General features: G+C 36.0%; 1 protein-coding gene across 1 annotated transcript in view; it reads left to right on the top strand.

The window, feature by feature from the left end:
- The first annotated feature begins 1,444 nt into the window (after positions 1-1,444).
- ERICH2 (glutamate-rich 2) overlaps positions 1,445-18,107 on the top strand; it is a 21,001-nt gene continuing 4,338 nt past the window's right edge. The window contains exons 1-4 of the mRNA XM_012726229.1: positions 1,445-1,467; positions 4,458-4,594; positions 7,861-8,048; positions 12,826-12,883. Coding sequence (XP_012581683.1) covers positions 1,460-1,467; positions 4,458-4,594; positions 7,861-8,048; positions 12,826-12,883 — 391 coding nt within the window. The 5' untranslated portion in view covers positions 1,445-1,459. The remainder of the gene's footprint in view (positions 1,468-4,457; positions 4,595-7,860; positions 8,049-12,825; positions 12,884-18,107) is intronic.

The raw sequence follows: 18,107 nt of genomic DNA, 5'->3' as shown, positions 1-18,107 counted from the left end.
TACAAAATAATGAAGTTTCTCTTTTATTGTCCAGTTTTATTCCTGAATGTTGTGTTCCAAAAACTCCAAGGTATGTAAAAATACTAATTTTTCAAGTCTGACTTGGGATATGGGGACAAGTGTTGGTGGAGGGGAAGGCAGGTGAATTCTTATGAAAAATCAAGTATGGCCTAGCTCATACATAAAAAGCCTCGAGTTTTTTTTCTTTTTGTGACTAGACTGAAATGTATCCAAATTTATTAACTAAATTACAGGAGAATCTATAGAAGATAACATAAGTAAAAATTCATAGAGGAAACATAACTTGTAAGTATTAATAAACACGTAAGGAAATGTATTTGGTATAATAATATTCATAAAGATGCTGTGTTTTGACACTTGGAAAAACTTCTTATTCTGGCTTTTATATTCTGTATAAAAGTACTTTTCATTACATGGATGAACTGGAATGTGGCAGATGGTTTGATTTACATAGTATTTTATTTTGTTGAACTAGGGTAGAAAAGCAGTGTCAAACATGAGCCAAGCTAAGTTTATGATATTAAGGTCAGCTCAGGAAGAAGAAATTCTTAACTTGCTATTGTTTGTATTTTGATCTAGATCTAGAGTCCAATTATGTAAAACCAAAAAGTAACAGAACTAAAGGTTTATTTAATACATTATTTTTCTAACAGCAAAATTGTTCCTATTCCTCTTTTCATGCAGACTCCTGTATGAAATGGGGAGAATAAGAAGGGTAGATTTCTCTAGACTTAAAAATCCAATTTCATAATCTAGAAGAGTAAGATTTTTTTCACTTAGTATGAAAACACTGCTACTAAATACAAAAACAAAATGCATAGTACCCAACTGAGTTTTGTATTATTTTTATTTGTGTTCTAATTTATGTGTTTAAAGACTTAAGAAATAAATCTTTTCCATTTTGCAGAAATTATCTTAACCAGATATATGCTGAAAAGGTAATCATATAGAAATTACATTTTAGGGTACTTTGATTCTGGTATGCCAATCTGTCAATATCACTTTTGAATAGTTGTCTTTAGAATAAAATTACATTTTAGCCTAGATAATATATATATATTTATAAGGCAATAAATTATTTCAAATACTGAAAACTAAAATAACAATGATAATGCTGGTTTTTAATTTCCACCTCTCTTTGAGGCACAAAAATAATAACAGAACTTCAGATTGCTAGTGCTTGATAGAAAGAGTAAATAATTCATTACTTAAAAAGAATGTTTGACTATCATTTTATCTTAAATATGAAGAAGATATTCTAATGGAATATACTGGAATAGTTTAGTGTGGTTGAAACACTTGTTATCTTGTCTGTCGTTCAAAAAATGCCTAGATATTTGCCAGGCCGGAGTTTCTATTAGGAACATCAGTACTGATAGTATGCTGAGCTTTTTCCTTCTCTTTCAGGAAAAAAATGATGATTGAACCAAATGAAGCAATGTCAGGGTAAGATGATGTCTGGGTTTTGTGACAGATCCATCCCATGCCTTTTAAGCAATTAAACTAGATAATGTAATCATTTGTCTCCCAATTAAATTTGAAAGGCCAGAAAAGCATGGATTGGCACTTTAGCTTTTGCTTGAGTCAAAGCAATTGTTACTTAGATAAAAGCACATTTAAAATGAAAAATGGATTTTGATGAAAATGTAGAGGTAAAGATAATATGCACTTCTCCTTTTTAAATGCTTAAACAAGTGTTCTGAATTTTAGTTATAATTTTATTGTCCATTCCTATTTCCCTTTAATACTTGCTCATGTCTTTCAGAATATCTCTTTAACTGAATATTTACTTTAAAATTATTTACTATGAGATAAATCATTACTACTAAGTAAGGAAAATACCCAAAATATTTGACAAAATTGACATTAAAATATCATAGTTCAGTTTCAGTTTAGATTTTTAGCTTTTGTTGTGAATTATATATTAAATACATTTTACATTGAAGAGAAAATAATATATAACCGATCAATGACAAAGAATCTATGAAATATTATAAACAAGGAGAAAAAAAAACCCATTAAGTATAATAGTCTAGATGTAAATGTGTGCATGTATCCTGTCACATGGTTGAAATATATTTAAATTTAAAAGTCTAAGAAAATTTTGATATAACTTTCAATAATAATAATGAGAGGTAGCAGTAAGTCATTAATGAAAGTAAACAGGGGCCTCCCTGGTGGCACAGGAGTTCAAGTCTCAGCACTATAAAGCTTTCCCCAGTCACTGTGGCATGAGTTGGATCCCCAGCCAGGGAGCTGACCCACATTGTGCAGCAGACCTCTACTGTCTCACCCACTGCATCCTCAACAGTCTATCTCAGTAGATCCACCTGTCCTGCTCCCCAATTATTTTATGCATAAATAAATAAAAATAATTTTTTTAAAGGTGAGTAAATTACCACTGTGCTATGAACCCCTATGTTGATAGACAAAGATAAGCAGCATTGGAACTAGCAAGGGGCAACCCACATCCTGAGTAAGTTAGCCTAGGAGATGATTCAGAGGAGTTCTGCATTCAGGGTGGTAGTGCCATTGACTCAAGGGATAATTTAAATGCAGCCTGGGCAAAAGAGAAATGCAGTATGACTACTTGATCTCTTTACTAATTGCAATCTGCTTATCAAAATACTTTTTGCAAGGGCATATTCCCTTCAGGTTGCTGACGTAGACGGGCTTAGATTTGGTTTGGTTTGGTTTGGTTGTTGTTTGAATGAGGGAGCAGGAGGTGTAAGCATGGCTGGTAGGTTTCATAGCTCTGTGACTTCTACTTTAGTACCTAGAGTTAAAGGAAACAGGACAAGTCCTGGGTGTGGGAGGGAGGTGGAATCAAGGAGAAAAAGAAAACCATAGGGTATCTTTGCTTGGGAAGTAGTGTTTCAGCCTGCAAAGTTGATGAATCATCTTATGTTTTATTCTCTATCATCCACTGGCTGCACAAACAATCTGACAGGTGGAATTTGCCAAAAGGTTAGGTTTTCTTTCACACTCATTTTGTTGTTGTTGTTGTTGTTTTGTTTGTTTGTTTGTTTTTATCTCAATCCGCAAGGAGTGTATGGCATTTCTAAATAAGAGTTTCAAATTTCTGGGTACACAAAACCCACATTTATCATTTTTTTCTCTTCTGTATCCCAAATGTGAAAGATTTTGTCTGTCCAGTAAACACACCTAATTAACAAACTTTTCAGTAGTGAAAATAAAAATATATCTTTAATGTTAGATAAGGTTTTATAGATCTTGGACCTTTGATCAAAAAATCTTCGGATTTTTTTGATCAAGCATTGAGCATGCTTAAAGGTGTGAGGCGAAAATGACTGAAGCAAATTCATAACAATCAGCTCTTCGAGAATGAAAAAAGTTGTATCAGTAGCTTATTCTGTAGTCATGTTTTGTCTTTTCTAAAATAAATGACAAGCTTTTTTATTCCCATTTTTACACTTTAAGTAAATATCTCTTTGGACACAAACCAAGATTTACAAGCAGACTTCATAATTCATCAACACAAGTCTCTCTAAATGTAGCTAAGACGTTCTCAGAAATGTAAGTTTTAATTAATTTTGTTTTTAGGCCCGTATTTGACAAATATAAATCATTCTAAAAACAAAGTTTAAAAATATAAACTTCTGAAAAAGTTATTCATTCTGGTAGAAATTTGGGCTTGCAAATATTTTCAGGCATTGAGTGTGTTAGATTCACATTTCAAGGGAGTAAAAACGTAGCTTCATACCTCTGGGGGAAATAATATTACATCTCTTCATATCTCTCCATGTAAACTAGAAACTGATTTTTTAAAACATGGTAAAAAAGACACAGTAAAAGATTCTTAAGACCATGAAAAATAGAGTTGGGTTTATTTTTCTACTAGCAAGTGTGCCTGTCTTTGTAAACAGATATACCACACACAAGATTCTCTATCTTGATGCATTATTTACTGATAAGAGGCTCCAGACAAAAGTTGAAAATTTAACCCATTTTTATTTCATCTGCTTGATTAAAAAATAGGATACTTTATAGTATGACTAAGTGTTAGTAAGGACTTTCTCCACAAGTGCATCATTTAGTAATGGCAATAATTGAGTTGAAACTTAAGAGGAAAAAAACTCAACTATCCCTTATATCATTTTATTCTATTACATCACATTGATGTGCCAAAGACATTTAGATAACTTATTGCTTAGATGTTCTAGGTTAAAGAACTCTTAAAGAGAGTCTATGATCAATATGTAGTGACAAATGCCAGGTAGAAATAGAATTTTATCATCAGTAAAAATTATTTTTAACACTTTAAAAAGAAAATACTGCATTTCAGCTATTTAGGTTATTGTTGGTATTTATATTGTATTTACATTAAGTATGTGTGTATATGTGAACCCATAGAAAACCTTCAACAGAATTGTGATCTAGGAAATTATTTTTTCATTATTTACTTTCACATTTAGGAAAGAAGACTCTTCAAAAAATGTTGAAAATAAAATCCTTGAAAGTAGAGTATCTTTGAAGAGTATTGAAAGTAAAAATACAGAAGCAAATCTGCAGTCTAAGCCTTGGTTATCTTCCTTTTTAAAAGAAAGCACAGGTAATAGCCTTTATTTGAATAACTGTCACTTCTATTTCACCCCTCCTTCTCCATGACCTCTGGTTTATGGATAACCCCATAGGTCTGGGTGAGTCATGGTAATCAGTAATGTACAAATTTGTCTACCAAATGATTCTGATAGGCAGCCAGGTATGGGTACACATCATATTAAAAAAATATTGGATATTACATTTTAGGATACCTGCAAAAGCATGAGGAAGTTTTATTCATTCCACATTACTTTATTGAGGATCAGGTACTATTCTAAAAGCTGTGAATCCAATAGCTGCCCAATAGGTAAGGTCTTTACCCTTATGCAACCCACATTTTAGTGGGAAAGAGAGTTATTAAAAATAAATGAACAGGGCCCTTCCTGGTAGCGCAGTGGGTTAAAGCACAGCACTGAGATGCTAAAGCCACTTCCACATGAGTTCGATTCCCGCCTGCCCCGGAGGTGACCACATGGTGTGGCAGACCTCTCCTGACCCGCCCGCTGCTCCCCTCAGCAGTGTACTTCATCTGCTCCCCACTCTGTCTCTGGGAAGCCTCTCACCACCCCTGAGCCTCTGGCCTGTACCCCAGGTCTGTATGTTCAAATAAATAAATCTTTAAAAATAAATAAATAAACAATAATGGGCAAACATAAAGCTAGGATAGATGGTGATGGGTGGTGCGATCTAATTAAATGGCACCTGAGAAGAATCCCTGCAACCCAAGGATCAGGGAGCCTCTATCAGAATGATGACTGAGAGTTTGGGAATTGAATGAGAAAGTTCCTGTGACATCACATAAAGACCTAACTCCCTATTGTGACCTTTCCCTGTGACATCATTGTGATGAGTCAGTGAGTAGGCTGGGGAACTGGAAGATCAGGGTGGTTGTGAGTCGATGGAGACTGTCAATGAAAGAGAAGCAGGTAGATGCCCTGAATAGCTCAGTGTCTTACTCTTGGAAGGACTTAGTATCCTTTTTCAGGGTAGTTCCTTTTGTTTAGAGTTCTATTTTATCAGTTTTGTCTGATTTGGACCTGCGTTTTCTTAACATTGTCTTCTTCTGAGTTCTCCTCGATTTCTTTCTGCTTTCTTTCTCAGACAAGTGTGTCTACACTACCTAAAGTAAGTCATGCGACACTTCAAAGAAGGCTTGCACAAGACTTTATAGTCACTCAAAATCTCGCAAGACCGTGTTGGTTGTAAAATAAGTTGAGTGAAAACTGTGAAAGACTTGTATCAAGCTAAAGGATTTGGCAAACTCACTTAATAGTGCTTCCCATATAGATAATTGTAAGAGAATAGTAAACTTCTTAAAAATTGATAGTAGATTTTTATGTATGTTAGAAAAAAATAAGATAGAACTTGGTCAAAAATATGGACTTATGGTCAGAAATTAGATCCCTGCCTCTGAAATCTAATACTTAATTAGTGATGTGAAATTGAGCTGTAACTTCAGTTTTCATCTGTGTGGGAATAAAAATAGTGCAAACCTCATTGAATTAAATAAGTTAATATATGTAGTCTTCAGAGTAATGACATTTAATTTGTTGGGACTATTGTTACTTTTATTTCTATTCCATCAGTTTCATGAGTGATAATATTTAGAACTTGACAAAATTTGTGAAGTTGTACACCCAAAATTATATAGTTATATAAATAGTTGTCACATTAATAAAATTTGAGAAAAAAATAATAGTCTGAGTGACACTCAGATATGGCAAAATGGCTGAAAGTAATATGAGAATTACTGAAATTTAGAAAAATAGGCCCAATAATGTATTTTGGAGATTTTTACCTCTTAAAATATTTCTCTGATCTACCCCTTCCTCTCCATATTTTACCAGTGTCTTGAATTGATCATCTTTTTCTCTCTCACCTAGACTTTTGGTCCCACCCTCAAGTTCACTTTCCAACATGACATACAAGTGTTTTTTTATAACTACCAAAACTGGGGCCTCCCTGGTAGCTTAGGGTAAGTCTCAGCACTATCATTGCTGTCACTGCTAATGCCTGAGTTTCAATCTCTGGTCATGGGAACTAACTCACACATGGCACAGCAGACCTCTTCTGTTTTGCCAGCTGCTCCCCTTAGCAGTGTATTTTAGTACATCCACCTGTTCTGCTCCCCACTCTGTGCCTGGTGAATCCTCTCACCACCTGCACCACAGGTCTACACCTCAGTTCTGCACACACACACACAAATTTTAAAAAATTGATCACAATTGTTTCCTCACCTTAAATCTTTCATTAGCCCCTTCATTCTTAGGATGAAGCCCTGACTCCGGGATTACTGACCCACAATACTTTCAGTTACCTGGATATCTCCTACCTACTTCTCCAGCCACGTCTGTCATCATTTTATCCTCAACCTCCCCCAACTCTTAGGCACCATTACAGTGCTTGTAATTCTCACATATTTCTCTTTCTTTGCATTGACTCAAGCTTCCCCTCCTCACTCACAATGGACTATTGTGACTACTTCCCAGACCTGGATGGGACTCTCATTTATTAATCCATTTATCTAGTACACATCTTTATCACCCTAATAATTGTAATAATTCATTGTGTTTCTGACTCCCCACCGAGAGTATGAGCAAATCCCTTGAGGTACTTGTGTTTCTGGGCCCAGTGTAGCACTGGGCATACTGGGTCGTTAGTAGCACTTGCTTTTTCTTTTTCAGTTATCTAAGGTTGGTCATAGATACTGTGATTTGAATTAGGAAAAAATCATTTAAAATTTTAAGTAGCCTCAGCTATATGTAGAATACTTCTCATCTTCCTCATTGTCTGCATGTGACTGTGTTTGTGAGAGTGTGAATGAGTGTGTGTGTTGAGATAGAGAACTATTCTCAAGTATTCAAGGATTTACTCTGCCTTTTACTCTCCAAACTCTTTATTTAGTTATGAACAATTTAAGAAATATACTTCTGGAAATAGATTGGCATTAATTTCTTTTTTCTTTAAATTATTCTTTATCAACAAAACTATTTTCATTCTTTAAAAATCTCAAGTACTAAATAACATGAACATCAGCTGAATGTTTATTTGTTTTCCACTTTCACTTGGCAGTTTTATTATCCTTGTTGGAAACGGAAATCAGAAGTGTTTTTTTTTTTTTTTTGCAATACTCTGCAGTCATGAACAAAACAGCTCCAAAACAGAAAGTCACATAGTAAACATGTTTACTTGTTACATTGCAATTTAGGAGTAACCATTTAAAATATTTTGAACCTTTCAAAATTTATTGATTAAATTATGCATATTCTTTTTAAGGTAAAGTGGGCAAAGATGCAGTCATTGTAGAGCAAGAGAAAAAGATTGAATACTGCCTTCGAGATATTGATGACAAGTTGTCTGAATCAACAGATGACGATGGTGAAGATGATAGCAATGAGGAAGAAAATGATGAATACAGTAGTCCTAATAAGGATACTCATGCCCCATTAGAGCTCATGGCAGAAGTAAGTTTAAATTGTGTTATTAATTTTAGAAACTGGAAAATACTGAAATACCTCAATAGCATAGAGCCTTGAAGATTAAGAAAAATGGTATACAGGTACTTAATGTGACTACCTGCCTCCCTTACACTCTTATGGTTAGGAGCGAAAACAGTATTCAATATTTTGATAAGGTAGGTGCAGGAAAAAGGGATGTTTTTGTATAAAACTCTTTAATGACTGCTTTAAGGAATGCTTTCTTCATACTAGAAAGGTACTGGGGATGTTTAGACATGAATATGGAAGGCATGACCTAACCCTTGAGAACTAACAGCACATATTCATGTAATAAAACTTGTAACAAAGTGAATATATGCTAGTAAAAGTATTTGTGAACAATTTTCCTCACTGTGGTATCAGTCTCCCTTTCACTAATATTATGCAACTTTATATATATTGTAGGGACTCATAACAGTTTTTACATTTATAGGACACTTCCATTTCCCCCTTCCTCTCTTCTGTATTGCTATGGTCATACATTTTACTTCTACGTATTTTATAAGCCTTGCAATGCATTGTCATTACTTTTGTTTTAAATGGTTGTTTATCTTTTTTTCACATCATTTTATGCCTTTTTCCCTGTGTTGTAATCCCTGTGGGCTTCCCATCACTAGTTCACCCATCACTATCACCATATTCCAGTGCACTTCCCTCCTCCGCTACACACCATTTTTTACCCCACTCCACCCCCGTAAAATGTCTCTGATATATAGTTGTTCATTATTATTATTTTGTCACCTGGTCCTTTATACTCTTGCTATGAGTGAAACCATCTGGTATTTTTCCTTTTCTTTCTGGCTTATTTCACTAAGCATGATCTTTTCCAGCTCCATCTATGTTGCTGCAAAAGGCATGTTTATTTTTTGTTGTTGTTGCTGAGTGATATTCCATTGTGTATATGTGCCACACTTTTAAATCCAGTCACCTACTTTTGGGCATTTGGGTTGTTTCCATGTCTTTCCAATTGTAAATAATGGTTGCTTATCTTTTAAATAATTTAATTGAAAAACTGTATTTTCTTGAAGCTATACCTGGTGTTCTTAATAGCTCTACATCCATAGAGATATCCTCTGCTCTTGTTTATTTACCTAATGAGGTTCTGTTGGCAGTGAAGACTCTCAGCTTTTATTTATCTGAAAAAGTCTTTGTTTCACCTTAATTTTTAAAGTTCAGTACTTTGAAAAGTTGCTCTGTTAAACTAATAGTTAGCAAAGTTTCAGAAAAGCTGGCTACTGCTATCTTTATTCTCTATATTTAAAGTATCTTTTTTATCTCTTGAAGTTTTTTTCATCTGTGTTATTATTTTTGGCAATATGCTTATGATGTGCCTTGATGTGGTTTTCTTCATGTTTCTTCTATTTATTAAGATTCTTAGATCTATGAGTTTATAGTTCTCATCAGGTTTGGAAATTTTTCAGTTATTAATTCTTCAAATAATATTTTTTGACCTCTTCCCCCTCTCTCCTTCATTTGGGCTCAATGAACTACTCATTTGTTAGACCACCCAATATTGTCCCAGAAGTCAGTGATGTTCTCTTTTTCCCTGTTTTCTCTATATACCTTATTTTTAAAATTTTATCAAATAATAATAAAACCCAGTGCCATCCATTGGATCCCAGCCACTCTTGCTGTCACCAACTACCTCCTTCACTGATGACCTCAGTTCTGTTGTCAAGGTATTGTGTACATTGTCTAGTCTTTGCATTTGCTTTGTTCACCTATACTCCACGTGTACGTGAGGTCACTCAGTATTTGCCTTCTGACTTATTTGGCATAATTCCCTTGAAGTCCCTCCATTTTTTTGCAACTGGGAAGTTTTCATGTCTTTTATAGCTAAGTAGCATTCCACTGTATATGTTATATCACATCTTCTCTACCCAGTTGTTTATCATCATTTCAGAAATTTCAGTTGCTGTCTTCAAGTGTCCGATTTTTTCTTTGCAGTTATAATATGCTGTTATTCCCATCTTCTCTTTATATTTTTTCATTTCAGGTATTCTATTTATAATCTCTAGAATTTTTTAAAGATCTATTTATTTATGCATATAAGAACTGGGGTACAGTCCAGAGATGTGGGAGGTGAGAGGGTTCACCAGAGACAGAGTAGGGGGCAAAACAGGCAGATTGAAAGAAATACACTGCTGAGGGGAGCAGGTGGTGAGACAGGAAAGGCCTGCCACACCATGTGGGTCAGCTTCCTGGCCAGAAATTGACCTCATGCTTTGTTGCGTGGCTGCAGATAGCTTCATAGTGCTGTGCACCTGTTACACCCCCAGTGAGGGCTCTATCTAGAATTTTTATTTAATTATCTATGCTACCATTTTAGTCCTTATCATATTAATATTTACCCTTACTTTTCAGAGCACGATAAATATTAAATGCTTATTTATTATATCTGATAGTTATATTTTAACATTCTTGCTTGCTATACTATTTGTTTTTGTCAATTTTGGAATAATTCTAGTTGATTTCGTTTTCTCCCGAGTCCTATTTCTTGCTTGTTTGCTTGCCTGGTCCTTTTTTACTGACTCCCAAAAATCATAAATTTTAATCTTCTTGGATATAAACTTTGGCAATTTTCCTTTAAACATTGCTTTAATTTTTATCTAGAACACACAGTTAAATTACTTGGAGGCAGATTTCTGTTTGGGGGCCTCTTGCTGTAAGTCTTGAGAGAAAATCTAAGGCTGCCTTTGGAGTGTAGACATTTTGCCAAGGCAAGACCCTCATGAGGACTCTTTCCAGGTGTCCTGTGTATTAAGAAGACCTTCTACTCTTGTTGGAGGGAGCATCAGCACTTCTCAGCCCTATGTGAGATCCATGTTTGTTCTACATCATTCTAGTGATCTCCTGCCTCTGTTTCTTCATACTCATTTGCAGATCAGTGCCCACTAAAAGTTCAGACACTGCTGCAGATTGTTCTCTCTCTTGCTTTTTTTGTGAAGTTCATGCCTATATTGAAAATTTGAGCCATATTGACCTCTCAACTCCAAACTGTTATTTCAACTCTAGATCATCCGTGGATTAGCACCCAGAAAGAACCCACAAGCAGTAAGCTGAGGTGATCATTGGACCCACTTGTTTCCCTTCTCTCAGAGATCATTGTCAAAAACTGATGTTTCATATATCCAGTTTTTTGGTTAAGGTGGGATAGTAAATCTGGTGTCTATTACTGCATCATGTCTAAAAGCTCCGCTTAGATGTCTAGCACAAAGCAAATGCTATTGTGCTTGCTTCATTTGACTCAATGAGAATGCTAGCTTTGGAATCATACAGGAAATCAGACATTTACTATATTTTTCTCTTAGAATAAAGCATAGGGCTCTCCCTGGTGGTACCATGCGTTAGAACACAGTGATATGGGGCTGTCAGCAGCCAGTGCAGTGCACAGGCTTAACCCCAGGCCAAGGAAGTGTCCCACATGGTGCAGCAGACCTCTCCTGACCTGCCCACTGCTCCCCTCAACAGTGTATTTCTGTTCATCTGCCTGTTCTGTTCCCCACTCTGTCTCTGGTGAATGCTGTAACCCCACACCTCTGGCCTGTACCCCAGCTCTTGCATGCATGCATAAATAAATATTTTTATTTTTATTTTATTTATTTATTTATGCATACAGAACTGGGATACAGGCCAGAGGTGTGAGAGGATTCACCAGAGACAGTGGGGAGCAGAACAGGCAAATTGATAAAGTACACTGCTGAGGGGAGCAGGGGGCAGGCCAGGAGAGGTCTGCTGTGGGGTCTCCTTTGGGTCACCTCAGGGGCCTGGGATGGAACTTGCACTGAAGCAGCTGCAGCCAGCTTGCAGTGCTGCGTCCTAACCCATTGCACCACCAGGGAGGGCCCAAATAAATAAATCTTAAAAAATAATAATAATAAATAAAGTATATGTAGGGAATTTTAAAACTTAATAATTAAGTTGCTTTTAACAAGAAGAAAAAATATTTAGTCTAAATGTTAGAAGACTGAATGGCTAAATCATAAATTATGGAACATTCAAAGACTTTACCTGTCTGTACTAAGCTGTTTGAAGTTGCCATTTTATTTTTCTTCCTTTTTTGAGGTGTAATTATAAAAATAATCCACTTTTCATTTTTGTATAAAAATTTAGAGTATAAAGTTGCTTATTTTCATATTATATATAATACCTTCTCTCTCTTGACAGATAAGACATAACTGCATTCTTAATACATATATTTGACAAAAACATTTGGAAGTAAATTGCAGCATCAAAATTTCATCTCTAAGTATATAGGTCTCCTCAGAAGAAGTTCCTTTTTCAGAGTAAATATTGTATCTGAGGAAATTTAAACATATTATTATTATACAAATTCAAACTTACCAGCTTATCTTTAAAATGACTTTTACAGCTGGATTTTTTTTGGGGGGGGGGACCTAGGATTTCTTCAGAATTTATGTCTTGAGTTTAGTTAAGTTTATCTTTCTATTCTGAATGTCACAAATAATATAAGAGCATTTTATGAACCTGTATTCATCTTAACATTGAAGATTTACGTTAATTTTCATCAAAGTCCTTGGCCAGGTCCTCCCTAGTGGTAGTCACTGCAGCAGGAGTTTGATCCCTGGCCAGCCAGGGAGCTGATCCATATGGCACAGCAGACCACTCCCGACCCACCCTCTACCCCCCTCAGCAGTGTATTTCTGTCTGTCAGCCTGTTCTGCTCCCCACTCTGTCTCTGGTGAAGCCTCTCACTGCCCCTGCACCTCTTTTTGTTTTCCAGTTCCTAAGAGCAGAAATGGGTCAAGACTACCATCTAGCAAAAAAATTATGTCAAATGAGTAAGTAGAAAATCCTTTTCCATTTTCTTTTTTTTAACTCATTCGTTCATATTTTATTATCCATTTACATATCTTAACTGAAATATTTTGTTATATTCTTCTGTTGGTTTAGTCAGTTTTCTTTTTTTTAAATTTTATATATTTTTTACATCATTCTTCATTTTTGTACAATGTATGTTTTGTCATCTTGTGTATGGTCCCTAAGAAATGCCTACCACCAATTCATCTGTGTATCATCACTACAGTCCCTTGTGCACTTTACACCCCTGTTTTGATCCAGTTTCTTCCGTCTGCCCGAAGGATGTGTCTGGTTTATAGTTGCCTGTTGATTTTGGTTTTTACTTTGTTATAATTACTTCCCTCCCCCATCCCTTATGTGGGTCTCCTGCATTCCTCCTACAAGAGAAACCATTCGGTATTTTCCTTTTTTCTTCCTGGATAATTTCACTAAGCATGATCCCTTCCATCTCCATCTCCATGTTGCTACAAATGGCATGAGTTTATCTTTTTGATTGCTGAGTAATATTCCATTTTGTATACACCACATTTTCTTGACCCAGTCATATATTTTTGGGCATTTGGGTTGTTTCCATAGCTTACCTATTTTCTAATCTCTTCATTTTAAATAAATTTATAAATACAAGGTGGCTTGTTTAAACATTATATTATACATCTAGTGAATTTCCTGATAGTGTCTGAGTGACTCTCTAATAGTATATCAGGTTAATTGTCATAATTTAGACTTCCAGATTGCTTTTGAATATGGTAGACTAATTGTCCCATAACAGAACTGTTGCCACCACTGGAAAATAAGTTAAAATCTTTAGCTTTGTAATAATGAGTTAGTAATTTTGTGCCTTTACTGTCACAGTAGTATTACAAAGTGCAGCAAAGCTTACTTAACATGCAATTATCCCACAAATATTTTCTGCCTGCATGTGCCAGGTACTGCTCCAGGCACTGGAAGTACAGCAGTCAACATGACAGAGAATTGCACATTTCCATCTAGTGGCATACAGATAATAAACATATATATGAGACTATCATGAGTGACAGGTGCTATGGCAAAAATTTAAGTGGAGAAGCAAGAATAGAAAGTGCTGGGAGAAGTCAAAGCAGTTTTAAGTAGGAATGGTCTGGGAAGACCTCACTGAAAGACTTGACCAAAGAATTGAGAGATTTAAGCATGTCAATATCTAGATGAAGTGAGTTCCAGACAAGACTAATAATAAATGTGCTGAAGTGCCAATGTGCTTTACACAGAAAAGAAAGGGGGACAACATAACTGGAACAGAATATGCAAGGGCAGAGGTGCTGGTCAGGGAACTGCAGCTTGCATGGTAGCTTCTCACAATTTAAGGGCCTTTGTTTTTGCTCAGAGGTGGGAAACTATTGGAGACTTTTTACTTGAGGAATGATATGATTAACTTATTTTTCTTTCTGTTGTGGGCCTTTAGTGCTTGAAGTTAATATGCGAAGAGTTGTCATGGGTCATTTTTCTTTGAGAGGTCTGCTTAATTTCTTAGATTTCTGGGTTGATGCTTTAATCAACCTTCAAAATATCTTGGCTATTCTCTTTTCATATATACCGCTGCCCTGTTTCCTCTCTCTCTTCCCTTCCTGGTTCTCCAGCTATGAATAAATGAGACTTTTTTTTTTCCATAGTGAGCATAGTGAGTCCACATGTATGTTGTTATACTCATTTAGGTTTTTTTCCATTTCTTTTATTTCTATGTTTCAGTTTGGATATCTTCTGTTGACCTGTTTTTAAGTTAACTTACTCTCTTCTGCTGTATCTGTCTAATTTGCTGTTGAAACAATCTGCTGGTGAGTCTTTAATTTCAAAGACTGATTTTCTGATTTTAGGAAATCCATTTAATAATTTTGAATATACCAGCTCTGTTAAGATCCACAAGCTCTCAATTATTTAGCCCATCTTTTCTTCTAATACTTTTCTTCTAATTTTTTTTTCCAATTAACATTGGCTTATAACATTTTATGTGATTCAATGGCATAAAATGCGTGACCCCGCACTACAACCACCCACAGGCACCCACAGCTCTCTGCCATTGTCCACTAGGTCTCCTCCCTCTTTCCTTTCCCCCCCTCCCTGTTTTGTAAGAAAAAATAGCAATTTAACACTTAAACCTTTTAATAATAGAATTCACAACATTAATGTTAGACTCAATTTAAAAGTCATTGAAGTGAAAATGTAGTATAGGAATCATGAGGTTCTGTTCACATGACACACACGGAGTCCCCACTGTGGATGGAGTGCTTCTTAAAACACTGGCTATTTTTTTTTTTTAAGATTTATTTATGCATAGAGAACTGGGGTACAGGCCAGAGGTGCAGGGGTGGCAAGAGGATTCACCAGAGACAGTAGGGTACAGAAAAGGCCAGCTGAGGAAGTACACTTCTGAGGGGAGCAGCGGGAGGATCAGGAGACGTCTGCTGCGCCATGTGGGTCACCTTCCCTGGCCGGGAATCAAACTCATGCTGTAGTGGCTGTAGCTTCTTAGTGCTGTGATTTAACCCACTGCGCCACCAGGGAGACCCCAAGCACTGGCTATTTTTTAAAATGTTTGGATGCTTTAATACTACCAACTTTTTATATCCAAGTTCAATAATTCATCTTGTTTAATCCCTTCAAGGATTTTTCACCTTTTGAGATATTGAATAAAGTATTCTGATGAAAGCTATTTCTGTTGGCCTGCAAACAAAATATCTAATCAGAAAAAAAAAAGAATATCTAATCAGAAGGAATCCTTACAGAGAATTATGCCCAACCCTCCATTTTTATAAGTAACAAAACTGAAGCAGAGAAAGGTTAAGCAGCATACTCAGTACCACTCAGAACTAGTAAAACAGCTAGAACTGGATCTTGTCTTCTCTCTCACATCTTTCTTCTCTGTGGTGGCTAGTATATTAGTGTGTGCTTCTGTAATTCTAGTCCCAAATCTGAGTTTTTTATGGAACCCAATTATGGGGAAAATTACATATTCTAGTTCCATATTCATCAATTATTTTAGAAAGCCTCTGGCTGGATCTTGTAAAATATATGCTTTGATATCATCACATCTGCCAGTCAGTTTTGTTTCTTGGCCTAGCGGTGTGCAACTTACAACAGCCAGTGCAACTTACACAGCCATGCTTATTGAGCTAACACAGATAGGTGAACACACATTTAAGATCAATAGGGATAAAAAATGGTCTATCGTTAATTAATGGGGTTGTGTTCCTTTAAAACCCCCTACTTTCCCTTCCCTTCTTCCTTTCTTCCTACCTTCATCCCTTCCAACAAATATTTATTGAGCATCCAACTTTATACCCAACAATGTGCTGGGAACTGGAGGGAAGTACATGCTCTGTTGACAAGACATTAGATATGGTTGACTTTGGTTTTCACCCCAACTGGTTCATTCAGCATCACTGTTCACTCTGTTCTCTCAGTATCAAACAATAGAACCATAATAGTCCAAAAGATTAGACTGTAGCAAAAGAAGTTATGGAGGGCCCTATGTCAGGCACTGTGAAAGAATTGTACTCAGAAGAGGAAGACAGGGATGATGAGGAACACAGGCAGAGAGAACCAGAGATGGGAGTTTGGAGCAGGGATCGTGAAAGTATGATTGGCTATCCCTGAGGCAGATTGCCAACAAGGATGTGGAGTTTGGAGGTCCAGGGTTTAGAAATGCCAGCAAGTTCAAGGAAAAACAGGTGGATACAGACTTGTCTTAGGAAGAAGGAAGTTCTAATTCTTTGATACAAGTAGGAGCACTTGGCTGAATGCAACCGAAAGTCTATATTCAGAACAACATATAATTTTTTTTGTAAATCTAACCTGGTCCTAAAATAATAATGTAAATTCTTATAGTATAGCTACCCTTTTAGCTTTTTTCTGTCTTTTAGCTATTCTGTAGAATATATATCATAAAATTTATGATGTAAAAATAGTTTATGTATTTATCTGTGTACTGGGTACCCACTATAGGAACATTCTTGAATACATTGTTTAATTGTTAAAACAGTTCTGTGAAGCATATATTATTAACCCTGCTTTACAAATGAGGAAACTGAGAGTTTAACAAGGAGAACTAATTTATACTATGCAACCAACTACTACTAGTTAAATTAGTATTAGCTCCCAGGTCTGACTTGATAGTGTATGATGTCCTACTATATTTCCATTTTCTCATTTGATTTATAAGCTTACATTTCTGGTCAAGCAATCAGAGACTGGGAAAAGAGATACTTCCATGAATTAATTAGGCTTCAAATAGCTCCTGTGTTTCACTATTTTCTTTATTTGTATCTAGGGCAAATAATTTATAGGAAATAATACATCTTTGTCCCTTCAGGGCTATTTTACAAATTCACTTTCTTGAATTAAGCCTCTGGTCCCTGGTGTGTTTTCTTAATGTCCAATCATGGTATAGTCATTTATGTTTTCATTTGGCTGAAAGGCTTTTCACATGGCACCTGGGTTCCCATGGGATCTTCATCCTTTGTCCTGTATTTTAAAATATTTGCGGGAGTTTGGTCAAGAAGATTTATCTGTTGACAAAAGCTTGAATTTTATCTGTCTTCCATACAGTTTTTATATAGCCCTAATATTTTCTCGGCTATCTTCCTGCTGTCTCATGCAGAACTGAAACTCTGCTCCATGCCATTTCCTGCCAGGCATAGGAGGCAGCCTATAAAAGTGGTTTTTTAATGGTGCTGAAAGGCAAGAATGCCAAATACATTTCTTAGTTCATCTCATGATTGATTGCGAGATTTTGTGCCAATCAATCTTCCTACTTCACCTGTAAGAAGGAAACGGCAGCTCAGTATTCTTAGGGTACCACACTTCTGTTCACTGGCATTCAAGGTTATATATATACACAGAAACATTCAGTCCTGAGCCACCTTCTTCATCAATTATAATAAATTTAAATGTTAAAGAGTCCTCTCGGTCCTCCATGATGGCTCAAGGGATTAAAGTGCTGCACTATGAAGCTATCTACAGCCCCTGCAGAAGGAGTTAGTTCCTCTGCCAGGGAGGTGACTCACATGGTGTAGCAGACCTCTCTTGTCTCACTCACTACTCCCCTCAGCAGTGTATTTCAGTAGATCTGCCTGTTCAGCTCCCCATTCTGTCTCTGGCAAATTCTCTCACCCCCTCCACCTCTGGCCTGTACTCCAGTTCTTATATACATAATTAAATAAATCTGTTTTTTTT

This window comes from Condylura cristata, unplaced genomic scaffold, assembly GCF_000260355.1.
Source record: "Condylura cristata isolate star-nosed mole 26May11 unplaced genomic scaffold, ConCri1.0 scaffold00002, whole genome shotgun sequence".
In the NCBI taxonomy this organism is placed as follows: domain Eukaryota; kingdom Metazoa; phylum Chordata; class Mammalia; order Eulipotyphla; family Talpidae; genus Condylura; species Condylura cristata.
The sequence above is the reverse complement of the archived record's forward strand: the minus strand, read 5'-3'. Positions and strand labels throughout refer to the sequence as shown.